We start from the raw sequence: 20,491 nt of genomic DNA, 5'->3' as shown, positions 1-20,491 counted from the left end.
TACTTTTAACCCTCTGGAAATCGAGGAAGAATCAAACCCAGTCACCTTCAAAATTGCTTGCTTTTTAGTCGCGCATCTTACCGCAGAGTCATAGACGGTCGCTCTGATTTTACTACGCGTGCCGATTTATCGCACTGGTTTACATATATTGAACCAACTGCTCACTATATCGGTGTAATCCAGTGAGCTTCAGCTTCGAGAGTGCTTGCATTATCGAAACATGTCGCGTTTAACTGGTCGTCCCGACAAGATATGGGCTACTCGTATATCTGCATTTATTGGGCGAAAAATATTACCACTTTTATCTGTTCGGAAAGAGGGAACAAAATCATACCGGTAAAAGGTGCTTTTACTTAGTTCACTTTTATTCGAGGTCGGTTCGAGATCGATTTCTGGCGTTGTACTGAATAAATAAGTTTCAGGTAAGTGGAGAATTGGCAGTGTTCATGAAAAGTTGCAACTAATTATTGTAACAAGTATCCGTATATTCCTACATTTTTCTTATTTGCTGGAATCTGAATGAAACCCAAGACCAATCTGAGATGCTCATTTCAATATGATATTTTTTTTACAATATTGAAAAAATAAATATATTTGTATGATATATATTACTACTTATATTTTTTTGGGAATATTTTAAGAAAGGCATGTGAAAATCATACCCAGTCACCATATTATATATGGAGTTACTTTTTGAATCTAAATTGTATATATATAAATATACACTTCAACAGTAATTCGTTCGGAATTCGTTCTAAGCTATGCGTAGACCATAAGTTTCAATAGTTTTATAACTGAATGAATATTTTTTCGGATTTATTCACTTGACGATGATGGTGCTTTTCTTGGGAAGAAGAATAATAGGACATTATGTTTACCCTTTTTTTGCCTGCAAGGAAGTTGGTCAAAAGCAATATTTTTGGGAAAGCAATTTTATGCTTACATTGAAACATTGTTTGCTAAAATTAAAATTGCGCTGCATATTATCTTGAAATTGAGTTTGCCCCAAGCTTGGTTTCGAATAGATGAATTTTATTCTCCTTATAGTTTGTTAAGGTTTGACAACACCCAGATTTTCATCTTCAGGAGTTCCTTCTAGAACACCTCCAGGATTTACATCAAGAATTATATTCTGGGACACCCTCAGAAGTAAAACATGAGATGCCTTAAGGTGTTCTTTCAGCAAAATAACTCCAAGTAAAATATCAGAACTCCTGGTGGAGTGGATTGATTTTCAGACATTTTCTTTTTACTGGACAGTTATTAGAATTTTCACCGGGAGTTTTTTCTTTAATTTTCACTGGAAATTCCTTTGAATCTCAGTCGGAAATTTCTATAAAAAAATTATTGGCGTTCGTAGTGACCATGGTGATTAGCTAAGTATCGAGAGGGCAGTCACTGTCTATATTTGAATACAAATTGTAACCGCCATGTTTTACAAATTGAACATTTTCAATAAAAGAGAACTGCATTGAAAGTGAACTCGCCACCTCCGGATTGGCAATCCTACACCTTTCCTCACAAGGCTAACTGGGGACGGATCAATATTCTGTGAAAGAAATATGTGTAAGAATTCAATGAACAGCTTCCATTTTTTTAAAGCAATTGAAGAGGCCAATTTCTCTAGAATATTTGGTTTATAAAAAAATATCAATGAACAAAAGGTTTATAACAATTCTCAGGCTTTCGGATTATCTTTGATAAAAGCTCCTGCTAATTTGCTGTTTTCGAATGGGATGTATTCTGTCGCTGCAAGCATAACTACTGTCTCATATTTGCTATGTTTTTATGAACAGTCTTGGAAATGATGAAAGGGGTCAAATTTTCTCACTGGATGGGGTACAATCAACGTGCAGATTTTTTGCAAAAAATGAATGACAACACGAACGCTGATTTCTTATAGAACACGTGACATCATTTTATATTGCTGATGATTGATTAAATAAGTGACCATTCTATTTTCAGTTTTAATGACATCAATTTCTAATGCAAAACAAAAAATCGATACGATTTCAAACTTGATTTAAAATTCAACACTTTACCTTTTCGTTCAAAAACCATGTTTATCTCAATCAATTCCCTTCTCGTTGACTTTCTAACGGAAAGTCACCACCACTGCCAGCGTTTCACATAATATGTTTTAATTAAATTGAATTATCCACGCCTTCTCATTTCCCAGGGTTATTTACCTCAGCGATATTCAGCTGTCAGCACACGTACATATGTTTCGCAGGTTATCCCCATCCCCCCGAACGCCGACCATGCTGTGGAAGGTCCTTTCGCTGTTGATTGCGCATGTCCTGTCGTCGGAGGCTGCCTTCGCGAGCCTGACACCAACACAGGAAAGCCCAGCATCATCGCCGTCTCAATCATCGATAGGAGCGGTGGCCCCGACCGGTAAAAGTGATGATTCGCCTGGAAAAAGCGTAGTCGTGAACTGGAAGCTGACCTGCCAACATCTGTGCGGGTAAGTTCAAACTATTGCTTGGTAGGAGTCCGATTGGGATATATTAGAGTGAAAAATGTTGTGGGGGACTTTGCATACATTGCTGGAATCTAGAACGGTGTCCGCTCCAGACGTGGGTGATTGTGGCCGCCTGAAAATGATTAATGACTCGCCATCAACTAAGTGATATCTAAATAGGAAAAGTTGGCTTCCGAAAAGTGTTCTACCCATTTAGTGGTAAAGTGTTTTTTATGTGCGTGATAATGACATCAAGATGGGTCTGAACCTGATAAATTATAGTTTCTGATTCGTTCTTTTAGGCTTGTGACATTTTGGATTTTTTTCATTCAAAGTTGTACGGAAAGGCCATCGTTTTCCATAACTATGGTTTTCATAGAATATCCGGTGACCCATAGTGTAATATACCAATAAACCCGATATATGTCTGTGTGTCCGTATCCATGGGTGTGTGCATATGTATGTATCCACTGATGATACATACAGGGTCCAATAGTGCCCCTTTAACCAGCAAATGTAAAACTACACCATTCCCAATGACAGCATTGTCCTCTCATGTAAATATCGGAGCAAAGTCAACTCACAACAAGCGTTTGTCCCAAACTGCAACAGAATAGGACTATCATCGCCTATGGCGTATTTAGAAAAGTAGTCGGATTTCAATGATGTTTTTGGTTAAAAAGTATCAGTTATTAATGATTAGACATAAATATGGCCATCTATTGACATGATTTGTGTTTTACTTCTGAAATATACAAATTATCGCAGTTCTAAAGGTTCACAACAATTATCTAATCATATTTATGCCTTTCTCGTACAACAAAGTTGTACCGAAAAACTATATGATTGCCCCAAAAAAGCTCTTTTGACAGAAGGCCCGGAGACCCATAGTGTTATATACCGTTCGACTCAGCTAGTCGAACTGAGGTGATGTCTGTATGTGTGTGTGTACAAATCTTGTTGATACACTTTTTGGAATATAGCATTATCCGATTTACTCGCAACAAGTTGCATTCGACCATTGTTTGCTATTGAAAATTGGCCCGATCGGATATTGCATTTCGAAGTTATTTAAAAATTGTTGTTTTTCCCAAAGGACCTTCAAAGCCGATTTTTCTTTTCAAAAATGGCGGCAATGCATTTTAATCAATGTCTAAACATGCAAAATAATCGAAAAAAGTGATCTATTCCCCTAAAGATCTTTTTTGACTTTTCTAATGTTATTTTTTCAGTATATTTTTATAATGCACGAGAAAGGCATCTCCACTGCTAGGTGGACTAATCTGAGTTTTGTAGATAAAATGGAACGCAACATTATCTTTATCCTTTACAGATGAGGACAAATATTAATCGCTATTCTCTTTCGTTGCTTGTATTTTTGGATTTTTATGCGATAATTACACTCTTTGACCTTAACCAATAGTGATCTCTCTCTAGATTATTATATTGAAGCGAAATATGTGCGAACATGTTTTTTCCTATTATAGACACCAGGGGGTTTACTATTGGACAAATTCAGTCAGCTGAAGTCCGACGTCAGACTTTGAAATGTTGATTTCTACCAATGAAACGTGCAGGGTGACATAGAACTTATTATTAGATACTACACCCAGGTTTTTTTACACGGTTTGGTTTTAGTCGTTTAAGACCTTCAGCATCAATGAAACAATGAGTTAACCCCACGAAAAAAATTACAAAAAATCAAAGAAAATTCAGGGGGTATTTAAAAAGCTGTGAAAAATCAGGTTACCCGAGAAATTAATGAATTCCAACCTGGGTGTACTTTGAAAAATTTCTCACCTTATAGCAGTAAGCGCAAAAATCCACCATTTCACTATTAGTGTCATTTTACCTTGGTATTTCTTGAAATTGACTTTCATCTTTCGTTCAAATGTAATGAAGAAAATTATGCACCAAACTACAAAGGCTGGTGTCTTAGTTAATTATGAGAAATACATATCACTACTAGATGAATAATTATTACGTTTTTGCCTTTCTCGTACCAATTGAAGTGATGTCTCTGTGTTTATTTCTGTACGCAAAATACTTGAATCTCAGAAATTAAAACTCGCAACAGGTTGCATTCGACGGGGAATCCTGTCGTATTGTTTCCTATTGAAATTGTTCAGATCGGACTATGGGATCAAAAGTTATGGTTGTTTAAGCAAAATTATGGATCGTTTGAGGGGGTTATAAGCAGAGGGGTGTAAGTGACATTTCGGCCAGAATTGAGCAGACTACAGCAAAAAAAATTTTTGATTCTTCTGCTTTGCGGCAATATGTTTATATAGTTTGTATAATGTTTATAAAAAATGTGAAAATTCACAGACAATTTGTATTTTTTGAACTTTCATATGATTTGTATGAAGCAATTATCGAAATCTAATGTTTATAAAAAATGTGAAAATTCACAGACAATTTGTTTTTTTTGAACTTTTATATGATTTGTATGAAGCAATTATCGAAAAACTTTGCACTCATCTCATCAAAACTAACTTTTTGTCACTTACACCCCTTTGCGTTTGACCCTCTCATTTGGAAATATTGCTATCTGTTGGCTTTTCCCTGCTCCAAATAAAGAAATAAAGAAATAAAGAAATTCTCGAGTTATGATGAAATTGGTGTTCCATTCGTATGGGAGCCCCCCTCTCCAAAGAGGGGAGGGATCTCGAACCATCTTAAGAACCATCCCCGGTCCCAAAACCTCTGCATACAACCTCTAAACCTCTCACACCGATGTGTTCAGTAGTTTCCGAGTCTATAAGGTTCAGACAGACAGAAATTCATTTTTATGTATATAGATTAACAGAAGCGTAAATAAACAATAAATCAAAGAAATAGTTTCCAAAGTTTTCAATATTTTTTTCCAAAAAAATGCCCATCTTTATAAAAATCACCACACAAATTTCTAGTAATTAAAGCCATAAGCCACTGAAGCCATAACATATGATGCCAATATCGTTGCACTCTATTTACACTGAAATTGGAATAGGACTTATACACCGCCGAGCCATTGGTTGATCTTTTCGGCGTACATTTGTTAAAATTTAAATATTTCTCGCATTATTCTCACTACCTTAGATAAACAACTCTAATAAAAAAAACTCTTATGCCTCGTTTTGACAGGGCAAGTGAATTAAATTAAGGTGTTTACACGTTTAGTTCAAGCGACTTGCTCAATTCACTTGCCTTGTCTAAACGTAGCATTAGTGAAAATTAGTTAAACATTTTTGTCATCTAAAAATCCCTATTTGTTACACATTCACATCTAGGTATGACATTCCAATTCTACAAGCAACGCCTCGCCCGAGCAAAGCTTGAAATTGAATCGATAACTTTTTTGAAGTTGAATAATAGCCAAATTTGATTACTCAGGTTGATATTTTTTTGGTCGTTTTATCGATTAAAACCAATAGTAGAAAAAAAAAATACTATGTGTATTTGTGTATGTTCAATCTAATCCCCACTGTCCCGCAGTGGTATTATGGAAGAAAGCTATCAGTACTACAGTTAGCATTAGATCCGTATTTACCCTTTTAGGAATGCATAACAAAATTAGAACTCAAATAAAACTCAAAAGGCTATAGGACTACTCCAAAAAACAACTTTTGATAGAAGGCCCGGAGACCCATAGTGTTTTATACCGATCGACTGGTGATGGCTGGACTGGACTGGTGAGGTGATGTCTGTATGTGCGTATTTTTTGTTTCTTCCTAAGCAATGGAGGGGGAATCTGCTCAACAGACATCTTGGGTTGTCCAGGAAGGGCGGGGTTAGGGACCACCTCCAACAGCAAACGAGGGAGGCAGGACTACAACCCCGACCCGCTAAACCGTTTACATTGCCGCCAAGCCCATAGTCTCTTCGGTACAACCAGAAAGTAATGTTTCAAAGGGTGCCAGTGCACAACGCACCCTCGAGGTTAGCTGCGTGTCCTTGCAGCACCGAACATCGTGACTCGCTTTTTTAGAACAACACCATGGTATCGTGCCAGCGCATTGCCGGCTTTCCAGATGGCCTTTCCAGACGCCCTATGTCCTCGGAAGGTGGGAAGGGTCGACTTTGTGCCTGCTTCCCTCTGCACGACTGGTATCAAGAATGATGATGCCGCGTGCACCCCAAATTGACCTCTCTGCGACAAGGTCTATTCGCCAACACACAGAGGGACTTGTCGACGCGGTGAACTAGCCATCCTTGAGTCCACGCGCCACTTTCTGTATAGCTTCGAGACGATTTGGGCGATAGCCGATGAAACGACGTAACAGCCAACTTCATCTTTACACATCCTCCGAACTAAGTTGTCCGGGGTAGTGTCCAGACCACATGTGGCAAGCATGTGGTCACGCATTGCGCGAAAACGTGAGCACACGAACAACACGTGTTCCACCGTTTCCTCTAAACCTGCGCACACCAAACACTCGGGCGAGGCCGAGCAAGCCAGCTGCATTACCTGCACTGTGATTTTGCAGCACGCTTAAACGCCGGGAACATCGAACTCCCCATGGGGTGCTTGCTGTTCACAGCTTTTCTGGAACAAATCAAACAATTGGGAGGGTTCGTGCAGCATTGTGCCTTATGTCCCTCTAATCCGCAGCGTCGGCAGAGATTGCTTCTGTCAGGGCCTTTGCAGTCCCATTGCTTGTGCCCCGGTTCCAAGCACTTGAAGCAAACTTAGGGTTGCTCGTATATGCCCACAGGGCATACCGACCATCCCACCTTGACGCTCCCTAACTTGACTACCTTGGAGGCGTCCACTGCAGATAGCAGAACCAATGCTACCTGCGTCCCTGCCGGACCTTTCCGTAGCCGAACGGCTGCGGTGGGCGTCTTCACTTCACACTGTCGCCGCAGTGCCGTGATGAGCTCTTCGACTTCGGTGATCTCGTCCAGGTCAGCTTGACCGTCTCGCCTAGGACTTCCTCCGCCAACTTCTTGTAGGCGGCGCCCTTTTACGAGACGCCCCGCTTCAGTTCGAGGATCATCTCACCCATCCGGGTACGTCTTATTAGACGTACGTCGGCGCCGAGTTCACCGAGCTTGACGTCACTCCTCATCGCCTTCAAAACGTCCGAGTACTTAGCCTCGTCCGTTTTGATGAATAGGGCATCGCCCCTGGAGCGATTGGCGCCTACTCTAGACTTCTTGCTACCCTCATTCGCCTGGGCCTTCTTTTCGGCCCTTGACGTCTTCGGTTTCCTCTTGTTCTTGACCAGGGTCCAGGAGGTGTCATCCCCCTCTATTTCCCTGGTCTGGGGCGGCTAAGAGCTCTCAGCCTGCCGTAACCCCTTACCACCGTCTTTCCTGGGTGGACGGACCTTTCCAGTTCCTCCCTCCCCTCCGGTTTTGGAGGTACCTGGCCGGGGTTCAGCTTCCCAGCCCCACTACCCTTGTTCGGGGCAGTAACACTCCGCGTTTTGGAGCGGCCCTCAGGGAGCTGATCCCCTGGAGACTGTCTCCCCCGTTTTTGTGTCTGCTCCGTTGGAGCAGTCACCCTCGACGTGCTCGCGAATACTTGAGCCTCAGTCTGGGTAGACTTTGGAACCACCGTCTTCGCTGGCACGCCCTCGGTCGATTCGACCTTCCCCAATTCCGCGAATTCTTGGGCCTCAGTCTGGGTAGACTTCGACTCCACAGATTTCACGGGTTCGCACTTGACCGTCCCGACCGTTTTCAGCTTGGCGTCCAACATCGACTTTCGAAGTTTCAGCAAGCTCCTCTTGAGATCCTTGCTGATATTATGCTTCGATGACGCAAAGTCGATGATGGCGTCCAGCGGTTCCGTCGCCACTTCGAAGGCCGAAAGCCCATCGCTTTTGCGGTTCATCGCTTCACAAGCCATGGGCCGTCTATAACCTCTACCGGCGAAGCCTGGGAGGTGGTTAAGTGACCCACGCTGGCGCTGCGCACTGAGCTGCCGACTATTGCCTCTGGCCTCCTAGGCGGAGACCTGAACAACCCACCTCTTGCGAAGGGGTTGTCGCCTGCACTACTACCACTAGTTGAAGAATTGACTTGGTTTTCCATTTTGGTCCCACGAGTTGCTCGGGAAAAGTGGTCCACCACGCCAGAGCCCAGCATGACGCGGTAAGGGACAATTACTGTGGAGGGTGCCCAGGTACCCCACAGGCTCCGTTGAAGGCCTAGCTTATTATTTCACCCCCTGGCCATGCATCCTCTCGGTACGGGTCGCTTAACGCCTTGGGATTAGGGGTTAGGGACGATGGTCCCGTTATAGGGATGGTCCCGGATAGGGTCGGACAAGCCCCATTGTGCAGCACTCTACACGAAAAGGCCTCGTACTGTGCCTCGATGAGGCCGATGATTTTCTCAGGAACCCCCTTGCGTATCATGGCGCCCCACATATTCTCGTAATTGAGACGGTCGAAAGCTTTTTCGCAGTCATCTTCTTCTTCTTCTTATTGGCATTACATCCCCACACTGGGACAGAGCCGTCTCGCAGCTTAGTGTTCATTAAGCACTTCCACAGTTATTAACTGCAAGGTTTCTAAGCCATGTTACCATTTTTGCATTCGTATATTATGAGGCTAACACGATGATACTTTTATGCCCAGAGAAGTCGAGACAATTTCCAATCCGAAAATTGCCTAGACCGGCACCGGGAATCGAACCCAGCCACCCTCAGCATGGTCTTGCTTTGTAACCGCGCGTCTTACCGCACGGCTAAGGAGGGCCCCATAATGAATACCAAAGTCAATGAATACCAAATAAAGGGACTTTTGGAATTCGTTGACCTGCTCCAGAATGATACGGAGCGTGACAATATGGTCCACACACTTAATCTTATTCACCGAGGCCGGCAAAATAAATTGCCGAGAATCCAACAGCTGAGATTTCGGTAAAAATCTCGGTAAAAGATCAAAATGCCGAATGGTCGTAAAATGTGAGATACCACTCAGCTGTCAAAATTTACCGTACCGTTCGGTAGTACATTGCCGGAATGATCGGTAAAGTGCTTTGCAGAGATTCAGTAAATGGTTATTGGTTTTATTTGTTTTCAGTTAATTCAAAATAAAAATGAGATTGTCAATCAACATGAATTTAGAATATATTTAAGTGATTTATTAGCAATTGTACATTAGATAATACATACGAAAGAAAAACTTATGGAGTTCGTGGTAACACCAAACAGTCAATACGATCTTCACACTCCGGAAGCCATGTTCTGCGATTTCTTATATTTATCTGTTCTCATATATGATTTTGCAAAAAAAAATATATAGATTGGCCACAGGGAAGGCGATTTCCGTCGACATTACTGCGTCTGTAACGTGGTGTGAAAATTGAATCGCTCCATTTGTATACGCTATAGCGAATCCGCTGAAATTAATTACGTATAGAAATTTGAATATATGTTCAATGATCTTCAAGTCAACGTAAAATTGAATTAAAAAAGATTAGTATAAGTAAAAAATTAAATCAGAATAAATGCTCACCGATAAAAAATAAAGATAATGATTTTTTTCCATTTTTAGTTAACGCGTGTTTTCTTTTTCAATTGCGAGGTTAAACGTTTGACAAACGAGTTTGCCGAAACTCGGGTAAATTTCAAATCACCGATTATTGTGGCAAACTTGATTGCCGGGTTTCAGTAACTTTTGTAAACGTCATACCTTTTAACGAGATATCAGTTAAAATTAACTTTAACGATCATTCTCGTCAATATGTTTTACCGAGAAGAAAATTGACGATTAAGTGTGCACACATGATCTTCCGGCACGGAATCCGTCCTGCTGCCGCCGGAGAGTCATATCGGTCTTCTCCTGAATCCGGGCTAGGATAACTTTGCGTAGAACTTTTAGAACGGTACACAACAACATAATGCCTCGCCAGTTATTGCATACAGTCACGTAACCCTTTTGGATACCTTCACTAAGATACTTTGCATCCAGTCGACCGGGAGAGTTGCGGCGACCCAGATATTACGAAATAAACGATGCAGTAGTTGAGCGGATGTCATGGGGTCAGCTTTGAACATCTTGGGTGATATACGATCGACCCCTGGTGATTTATTCGATTTCATGCTTTGGATGGCTGTTTGAATCTCTAGCAGTGATGGAGCTCCGGTATTAACGCGTGTTATACGTCGGATCCTAGGCAGATCATGCCGAGGTGGTGATGGCCTGGCTGGCACTTGAAACAAGTAATCGATTTCAAGAAACGAAACGAAACAAAATACAGATTTACTTCTGTGACTTCGAAACGAAACGAAATCAAGGCTCATTTGATACGAAATTTCGATTTTTTTCGCCGAATTTTTATTGAATTATTTTAATTTTTATTTGTCATAAGACGAGTTTGTACAATCCCATTTAGTTCCACCACTTAATTGTACCTTGACAGATACGTATTTCGATCTCAACAGTAAGGTCGTCTTCAGTGTCTCATACATGACTCGAGACACTGAAGACGACCTTACTGTTGAGGTCGAAATACGTATCGTTCAAGGTACAATTAAGTGGTGGAATTAAATGGGATTGTACAAACTCGTCTTATGACAAGTGAAAACATTCAACTAAAATGCTCAAAATTATTTTCGTAATTTTCATGTTCACAATTGCAATTCAATATTTGTAAAGTAAAAAATTGTTTGTGACCAACGGTATTTTAGTATTTAAAGAAGCAGGCCATAACGAAACGATGCGATTTTTGTATAAGGTACACTGGGGGAAGTGGAAAAGGAAAAATCGATAGTGCATGTTTGAATTAGTGTAAAACCAGTTTAAATGATTTAAATGCGTTCAATCAAAATGGGCTATCAAAAACAGTCAATTTTGCACCAACTGTGCGGTAATTCATATAATTTTGGTAGCTTGAAATTTATGGAAATAGATTTTAAAATTAAGAGATGTTTTTCCACTTACCCTAGTGGGATGGGCTAAGTGGAAAACCCATGTTGCCTTGACCTCCAATAGTGATGAGTAGTTATATATAACTAAAATCAATACGATAATTGATCTGAGTATCTTTTGTGGAATAATTTCATTACCTTAACGGAATAGATCCTCAGGGAATTCTCGTAATAGCTAGGGGAGGGCTGGTTTTGCCTTCTCGGACACTAAGTGTACGTAAAGTATACATGTTCGCCCCAAAGATGAACATTTTGAAGGAAAAATGGGACTTACAGGGTTATAAACTAATCAACTTAGTTTAACGAATTGAGATGATGTCTGTATGTGCGTATTTGTATGTATGTGTATGCGCAAAGCACGTACAAAATTATCAGCTATTCTTAAGCACTTGTCCTTAACCAATTTGTTCGCAAAAAAATTGCATTCAACGGCAAAACTTGTTAGGAATAAAAATTAATATGAATTATACAATATATTAACCTATAAGTGCTATTTTTAACTTTCTTATATATTTTTTTCATATGTAAAACATGTGAAAGGCATTAGTAACGATAGGTGGATTAATCAGGCATTTTCTCATTTATATGAGTACAATCACTACTGGAATCACAATGATAACAAAGAAGGAACATATTAAGATTCACAGCTATCGAAATAAACTCTGGAGGGAAGAAAAAAATTGCGTAATTAGAACATTATCCACTTCCACCGCAGTGTTTGATACCTGGGGTGAGTGTAAAATCTTTGAATTATTTGCTTTCTTGGTACAAACCACTACCAATTGAATGGGATTAGTTTAATTGTATTATAATGGTCACCTGTGATATAAATTCACTTGAAAAAAGAACAATTGGTGCAAATAAGAATTAATTTTATGAATGCAAATATCAATTTTTCGCGAAACCTAAAATTACAGTTCAAGCGTTAACCGTGTTAGTGTATGTGTTATACAAATTTCAACATAGTATTAGTGTGAGCATCAAAGTATAACATTGCATAATGCAATGATGTGGTAAAAACTGTAAAGTATGTACAATTCCAATTTTTCGAGTCGATTTTTACACTTACCCCCTTTTCCACTTACCCCAGTGTACCTTACCTTTAGGGATAATACAATTTCCTTTGAACATTGATAAAAATCTTATTTCATTTAATAAATGATATGTCTAAAGAATAATACAGTTCACTATTGCAAAGAAAAACAGGCGAACTCAAAAACAGCGCTCGAACGCATGGCGGTCGAATTACATATAAACACAGGCAATAAGTGAAGACGCATGGTTGCTTCCTAAAAGTTATGGAAATGAAATGCAAAGATTTAAACTGTTTGATTTCAATTACATGTGTATTTAACTTCCTGACTGCACACACTTTACACTTTTTTTCAGTGTGAACGTTGACACGTACCAAATTATCGCAAAATTAGCGTTTTGTAGTAACAAACATAATATTTTGTCTTATTTTGTAGAAGAGCTATGTATATAGTCCTAATAGCTAATGCACCCGTCCAGAAAAGATTATCGATATCCTTAAAGTTTGAAAGTGTCATTTGATACGATAAGATTTGACTTCAATTGCCATATCCATAGGGGTAATTTGTAAACCACGTAGACCATTTTTCGGTGATACACCCGCCAGTCCCCCCTCGTAGACCTAAGTAGATCTTGCAAGAACCTCCCACCTTCAGAAGTCTACGTAGACCATCGAAAATATTAAATAGTATAGTAATCAATATGGTACATCAATAATATCCTTTAAATAATGTTGCCAACAAGCCCAACCAAAATTTTAGAAACAATTTTTGATTTTTCATAACCATGCATTCTGAAAAAAAAAAAAAACAATTTAACCACCTTCAGCATGATCTTCCTTTTTCTCCTATCTTACCGCTGCAAGACTCCTAGAATAATATTCTTCTTCTTATTGGCATTACATCCCCACACTGGGACAGAGCCACCTCGCAGCTTAGGTTTGTGAGGTTTCTAAGCCAAGTTACCATTTTTGCATTCGTATATCATGAGGCTAGCACGATGATACTTTTATGACCAAGAAAGTCGAGACAATTTCCAATCCGAAAATTGCCTAGACCGGCACCGAGAATCGAACCCAGCCACCCTCAGCATGGTCTTGCTTTGTAGCCGCGCGTCTTACCGCACGGCTAAGGAGGGCCCCAGAATAATATTAGTAACCACAAATAAAGTAGGACAATCGCTAATAGCCCCTTATGGAAGCAGTGTCATCAATGTCAATGGTATGATTTCAAATTCACCTTGTTTTATGGTTCTTCATCCCAACTGGAACTTGGCCTGCTTTTCAACTTAGTATTCTACTACTGGGGCCTCTAGTAGCCTTGCGAGCAAAGGCATAGGATTGCCCTGGAAATGGCGGGTTGGAAACATTCTCGACTCTTTGCCACACAAGATACATACCTACTAAGGCAATGGCCGGCACAGAAAAGCTTTCAATTGATTACTGAGGAAATGCTAATAGAATAATAAGTTGAAAAGCAGGCCAAGTTCCAGTTGAAATGTAGAGCCATTGAAGAAGAAGATTTTATAGCAAGTCATAGCGGAAAAGCTACGAACAAATGAATTTGTGATCTCAACATTTTTAATTTTTTTTGTTCCCTGCGCTTACCTTTAGAACAATTGCTATGGAAATATTCACACAACAAAGTAGTGTAAGCTATATTATTGGGTTATTTTCTCCCAAGTACATTAAAGACCATTCTCAGTTGTGTGTGTGTGTGTTTGTCATCCTCTATCCCTCACTCACCTGGGAGTGTTGGTCAAATAGTACTACGAATAATTTGATCAGATCTCATGCTCCGTTATTAGGTTCTGCAGCATGACGTCACGAATGAATTCGGTCCTCGTCGAATGAACTTTTTTGACAGTTCAGTAGTACTTTCCACTGACTCCGACAAGGGTCGAGTTCGTGATTGGTTGGCTGACTCTGACTCCAACAAGAAGTACTACTAATCTGTCACCAGATTGAGGTTACGTACAGACGCTGCAGAACCTAATGGTGCCCTTTTTGTTATGAAGACTAGTACTGCAAAAAGGATTCACTTCTGAAGCAAGAAAAGTTCCTTCAAAGAGTGTAGGGAATGGGATGTACTAGTTGTTCATAACAGGTACAGCAAAACTTCACAAGGACACCCTTATTCGTACTAACTATTCAGGGAATAGAAGGTCGAGAAGAGCCACCGTTGCTAACTAAAGCGTGAACCGGATACCTGGGACTCCCACAATATCCGCGGCAATAGCAGCAAACGATGCCCTGTACGTATTTAGTGGTATTTTTTTTAAGAATCTATTTGTTTTTATAAACAATGCAATAAACATTGAAAGTAAAGAATTGGAACGTGCTCACCGGTTTAGTTTTCCTCTTCTATCGAAATAGCTTCTGTTTTGAACTGCACCACGAATCTTCAACGTAAGTTTCATGCATTTCGCATTTCTCATCCTACTTTGCTCCCATCGGAATTGTGGCTGCAATGCTCAACTGCGGACGATTCGGCGACTGCGAAGGTGCTCGTCAGTTTTGAAGCTGTAGAAGTTCCGTTGCCTTTTAATGCCCAGGGTATTGCTGTCGCTGCTAAATTCGAACTGGTTCAGCTCAGCAAATTTAGCAGCTGAATAACGCTTTCTACAAGAGAATGAAAATGGAGTATCAGTGTTTTTAAATCATATATGAATGATCATGTTACTATCTAAGTCGATTGGTATTTAACACAATGGGCCTCCGAGACCTATATAAAAAGTTCGTATTCGGAGTGAAATGATATAGCCTTTCGGTACAACTTTGTTGTACGAGAATGGCAAAAATGTGTTTGTTCATATTTTAGTTGCTAATAAGCATTTGGGCAGCAAAGGCAAAATCAATCAAAAAACTAAAATGTACACGTTCATGGACTCCATCACGATTATGGTGGGGAGCAGGGAATGTTTATACGATTTCGTTGTAACTAGAACCCAAAAATACGATGCATATAACGAAATCGGATTAATACGTATTAAAAATATAGAAAAAATCATTAAGTATTCAAATAAATGGACCCATTATTCGCATCAATTTCTCAATGGATTGAGATAACTACTGCAGAATATTCTCAGCGACATTAGCTCTGTTTTCTAAACGGACAAAAAAGTGGAAAAGTATACTGCCAGCTATCCTATATTGAAATGGATTTCATATAATAAAGCTAGACTTGACTACAAAATTTGTCAAATATTAGAGAATATGTAGTTTATTTGACAATGCTAATAAATTCTGTATGATACATACCAATTAGTTTGGATCACCTCGTTTCATAACAAACATACTGCTCATAATCACATGTTTGTTCCTATTGAATAGGAAATTCAGCAAAGATGGGGCTATTATGTGTTTACAGGGGCTGTATGCTTTAATAAAATCACAACATTTTTTGGGGGAACAAAATACAACATTTATATAAATTTGTAAATCAAATTTTGCTTTGCGTACAAAGATGGAATATTTAAAGATTTTCCAATAACTGTATACCTTTAATTAATTTCTCGAAAGCAAAAGCAACGTCAAGAATCTATATACCCACTCAGAACGTTTATTTTTTAGGATTCGAATTCACCCTTATTCGTTAGAGTCGAGCTAAAATACCGCCTACCCCATATCAAAATTAACCAATCTTTCAATCAATTAAAATTATTTGTGAGCATTCCGATTTCGGGAGCCTGTTTCAGTTTGAAATAATTATAAAGCCACGCCACTTGTATAACGCTCTAGAAATAAGTGCTGGAAGAAGTGTACACTTATTGCATTAGAAAAATCCGAATCTCGATTGTGTATTTTAAAAAACACACCAGCACCACTTTTAAATGTAGAACCTATTGGATGGCATAGTACATTCTATTAAAACTTCGCTTTTGAGTTTACAAAATAATTACGCTATTAACTAATAATTTACGGTCGCTAGTTTTACCGACTGCTCGTATCTGAAAACAAGAGCAGTCAGGCATCGTTGCTTAACAGATTAATTTTCTCCTTTCAGAATGAATAGGTGTATAGGATATTAATACATTTTCATTTACAATAACAAGGCGCCATAATCTCACGCAGAAACTCCACAAAAATCGTACAAATCCAGGTACAAACAAAACTGTAAAATTCCTACTTCTTCGTCAGCAAATAGAATTATTAGATTTGTATACAGTACTTGTAAAGAATCATGAAACCCTCAATGCTAAAATTATAAATTTCTTTAAAAATCATTCGAATGAAGCTTAAAACAAAAGATCTGTTGAACCAGTACATGTCAAGAGCTTATCTGCGAAAAAGGTGTAATCATTGATGCAATTATGTCAATGTGTTATGTTTTGTCAGTTTTAAAAGGTTATCGAAAGTTTTCATTATCTATAATTGTAAAAATATAATAAAAGCAGTAAGTTGTAAATTTAGAGTTTGAGCACTGGTACTGAGTGGATGAAGAAGCGTAAATGAATGCACGTAAAGTATACTTATTGGATTCCCATATGAAAGTATTTCCAACGTTAATCAGCAAAAATCCATAGCTCGTTGTACAAGCAGCCGTCACAAGAAATCTGGGAGTAGTTTCATTTGCCAATTCCAACGATCTCAGAAATCTTCACCCATCATTTAAACAAAAACACCACATTAAAGACCATTCTCAGTTACAAGAAAAATATTTGTGTTGGTAGGGCCCTTAACAACCACGAAGATTGATACGTATATTTGTATCATTGGAAAAAAATATGTATGGCCACATTGCTCAGAACCGGTTTCATGGACTTCGCGAAAATAGCCATAAATAGTGGAAAATAAAAATGCCCAAAAATAGCATTTTTGGCATGTTTCCAACTAATCCGGATTGCTTCGGTATTCGATGCATTTGAACTAGTTTTCAAAAACTAGATAAATGTTTCCATCGAATGCTGGCAGAAAGAAATCGGTTGATATTTTACGGAGTAATTGTAATTTTGACACAATTTTGCCTATCCCAATCATTTTAGCCAATCCACATATCTTATAATCATGAATATTACCTTTACGATTCGATTCAGCTGTGTAGTAGAATTTTTTCAAAAGAAAATTATGTTTAGTATGAGTTGAAATTTCTTTCGAATTTCCGCGGAATTCCTTTTCACTTTGTTAAAAGCTTGGTTTTGCTGTCGAAATTTTTAGAGTTTAACGAAATGAAATTTAAAAAAAATATTAGATTGCGCCATGCTGAAATTTCGCGGAATTCCACGAAACTTCATTTCGAATCACTTGTAACGATATCGCATAAGCTTACTAGGAGGTAAGCAATGGTAATCACATTCACCCCATCTATATACTGCTTATGATCGCATATCAGTCACATTTTTGCTGGATTTTCGAACATCAAGAATATTTTTTGTTGAAACTCAACCAGAAATGGTTTGGTTGGCAACTAATGAATGATTTCGAAATCATTATGATAGAGAAGACACGGAAGTTAGAGTCAATTCTCAGTTCCCACCTGAATGCATAACTACAATAAACTCTCTCTTATTCGATATCCAAAAGACCATCGAGTAGGGGGAAGATATCCATTTGGAAAGGTCAAGTATAATAAAAAAATAAGGGTGAGTTTACTGTATAAAAATATAGAAAAAAAAATCTCTCAACATTTATTTTCATAATTTTTGTTATTATTATTGTCTTTATTAACGAGCCCGGCCCTTGGCTGGCTTATCTAGTATTTTTCTAATTTTAAATTTCTACGGTTCTACACACGTACAATAATACAAATTTTCTCTTATATTATTTTATAGTGAAGGGTACGGTGGACCCACCTGTGGGTTCTCCTGCCTGCACCAGCAGAGCCCTACCGATGAGTCGAAGAAAATCAAACTAAGCAGCAGAGAACACACTGAAGTATGTCCAACACTCTGCAAGAATGGCTTAGGTGAGTTGAATGTAGGGGAGAACGGTCCAAAATGCACCCCTGGGGCAAAATGGCCTCGCTCATAAAATCACTCATATAATCTGTTGTAGTACATTTATGAACGAATATTACCATAACAATGCATAATTAGTTATCCATCATTGAGCTCCATTGGAAAAATTTAGCAAAATCCATTCATATTCACTCAAATTCAACGATTTGCTATTCTTCCACAACATCCGTAAGATTGTAGTTCAATCCATCAAGAAAAACAAACAACCATGCGTTCACCATCATTTTACATGCAATTGAGTCATTTTAGACCAACATTCGGGCGTTTTGCCCCAGGCTTGTTTTTCAAACATTTTTTAAATGCGTTAGAAAGTCATGAAAACCTTATTGTTTTGAATAGAAGATCATTGTAAATGTAGTAGCTGGGTTTGTAAATTTTGCACCTATACGTTGAAATGGTTGGATATTTTTGTTTATATGGGCGAAAACATCGAAAAAGCTTAAGGGGTGCATTTTGGACCGTTCTCCCCTAATACGTTGTCTCTAATACTGTTAACTATACAACAATTTCGTTACAGGTGCTGTTAAATGCCACTGCAAGCCAGTGACATTCTCGAGCTTTGGACAAGATCATGATGATGTGTGTAGTGCTTTCTGCGCGGCAGCTGACATCCAGCTAGAGGGTTGCAGCTCTTGTAAGGGCGAAGCTTTCTCCGGTCCCATGAGCGCATTTGATATGCAAAGCACAACGCCAAACTGGGACGAACTTTGTACTTTATGGTGTAGAATGGGCGAAGGCGGGACACTATGCAATTGCGATTTACCACCATTTGTTTGAAAAGTTGTGGATTCAAAGTTATTGTTTTCATATGCTTCGGTTGGCGTTATTTTCCATAAGTAAATAAATTCTTGTATGAAAAAGTAATCCAGGAGTAAATAGTAGATCATAACATATCGAAGGAAATTATGTAATGATTTCCTCAAACTTGAGATTTTTTTTAGTTTGATTTGTGTTAAAATTGAAGTGAACAAATTAAACAAAAAATAACGTAAAAATCAAAGGGCTTCCAAACAAATATCGCTTCTGAGGAATATCTGATATAGTTGTGTACATCTAAATAAATTTCCTCAATGATCGAACCTCATACAGCTAGGTGGATTAGTTGTATCTAATAGAATTTATTATTTATTGCTTAAACAGCGTCCTTTGCCATTTCATTCTGATGGCGAAGGAGTATGAACTCCATTCCGATAGAGTCATCTCTATCGAACGTCAATTTTTAAGTATAAATTTTTATGATGGAAATCGTTTCAGTTTCCCTATCATGCGTCATCTGTCGCTTTTTTTCATTTGCACACCACATAAAAACTCGCTATCTGTACAATAGGAACGAAATAATAACAGCTAACATCAGCTATATTGACTAATAATCCTAAGCGTTTCAAAACGAATTCTGCTGTGGAGGACAATAAATACTATAAGATCAAGGACTAGAAGCATGATGTAGAGAAAAGTGGAAAACTGTAGCTTACTTATTGAATTAATGTCGTAATTAAAACTGCAATTTGAATAAATTTGAAACCCAAACGACAGCATACGCAACCAAGACCGAAGAAAGTATTTCGCGATAATTTCGATTGTTCTCATCAGACGAATATTAATAACATTAATAAAAACGCGAGTATTCATGTAATGAAGCAGATTGCCGTTGAAAAAGAAAACCTATAACCTAATGCTACTCTAACTGTTCAATTTTAAGATAAAAACAAACAAATGTACACTGTGAGCACAACGCTAAAAATGCAATGACATTGAGACAATAAAATCTGATGTGTAATCGTACTATCATCTTAATTGGAAATAAATATAGCATTACATGTTCTAAGTCACATACCAGGTGACAACATATGTTTTATTAGTTTCTGACAGCAGTCCGTGGCGCCTTCGCATGTGTTAGACATGTTTTTGAAAGCAGTTCCTACATTTCAGGAAATTCATTTTAATTGCCAACGTTTCGATCCGGAAGGTTGGATTATCATCAGGGTTGAATATTTTCGAGCCCTGATGATGATCCAAACTTCCGGATCGAAACGTTGGTAATGATTTAAAATTATCAACATTTTCATGTGACTGAAAGCCGAAAATTCTGATTATAAGTAAAATGACATTACTTTTTCTTTATTTGCTTTCCGCGCGTTGAAATCAGCGCCATATAAGTTGCAGGGTACACA

General features: G+C 38.6%; 1 protein-coding gene across 1 annotated transcript; it reads left to right on the top strand.

The window, feature by feature from the left end:
• The first annotated feature begins 268 nt into the window (after positions 1-268).
• LOC134215812 (uncharacterized) lies at positions 269-20,164 on the top strand. Its single transcript, XM_062694922.1, has 4 exons — positions 269-422; positions 2,180-2,467; positions 18,135-18,268; positions 18,838-20,164. The coding sequence occupies exons 2-4, from the start codon at positions 2,223-2,225 to the stop codon at positions 19,095-19,097; spliced, it is 639 nt and encodes a 212-aa protein (XP_062550906.1). The 5' UTR covers positions 269-422; positions 2,180-2,222; the 3' UTR covers positions 19,098-20,164.
• The last annotated feature ends 327 nt before the right edge of the window (positions 20,165-20,491 follow it).

Source organism: Armigeres subalbatus, chromosome 2 (genome assembly GCF_024139115.2).
Source record: "Armigeres subalbatus isolate Guangzhou_Male chromosome 2, GZ_Asu_2, whole genome shotgun sequence".
Classification (NCBI taxonomy): domain Eukaryota; kingdom Metazoa; phylum Arthropoda; class Insecta; order Diptera; family Culicidae; genus Armigeres; species Armigeres subalbatus.
Note: the sequence above shows the minus strand (reverse complement) of the source record. Positions and strands in the feature narration are given on the sequence as shown.

What these genes read in the sequence shown, in the direction of transcription:
- LOC134215812 (XM_062694922.1), top strand. Translation starts at nt 2,223, where the DNA reads ATGTTTCGCAGGTTATCCCCATCCCCCCGAACGCCGACCATGCTGTGG. An exon ending in ACCTGCCAACATCTGTGCGG is followed by an intron (nt 2,468 to 18,134) that starts GTAAGTTCAAAC and finishes ATTATTTTATAG; the next exon opens with TGAAGGGTACGGTGGACCCA. An exon ending in ACTCTGCAAGAATGGCTTAG is followed by an intron (nt 18,269 to 18,837) that starts GTGAGTTGAATG and finishes ATTTCGTTACAG; the next exon opens with GTGCTGTTAAATGCCACTGC.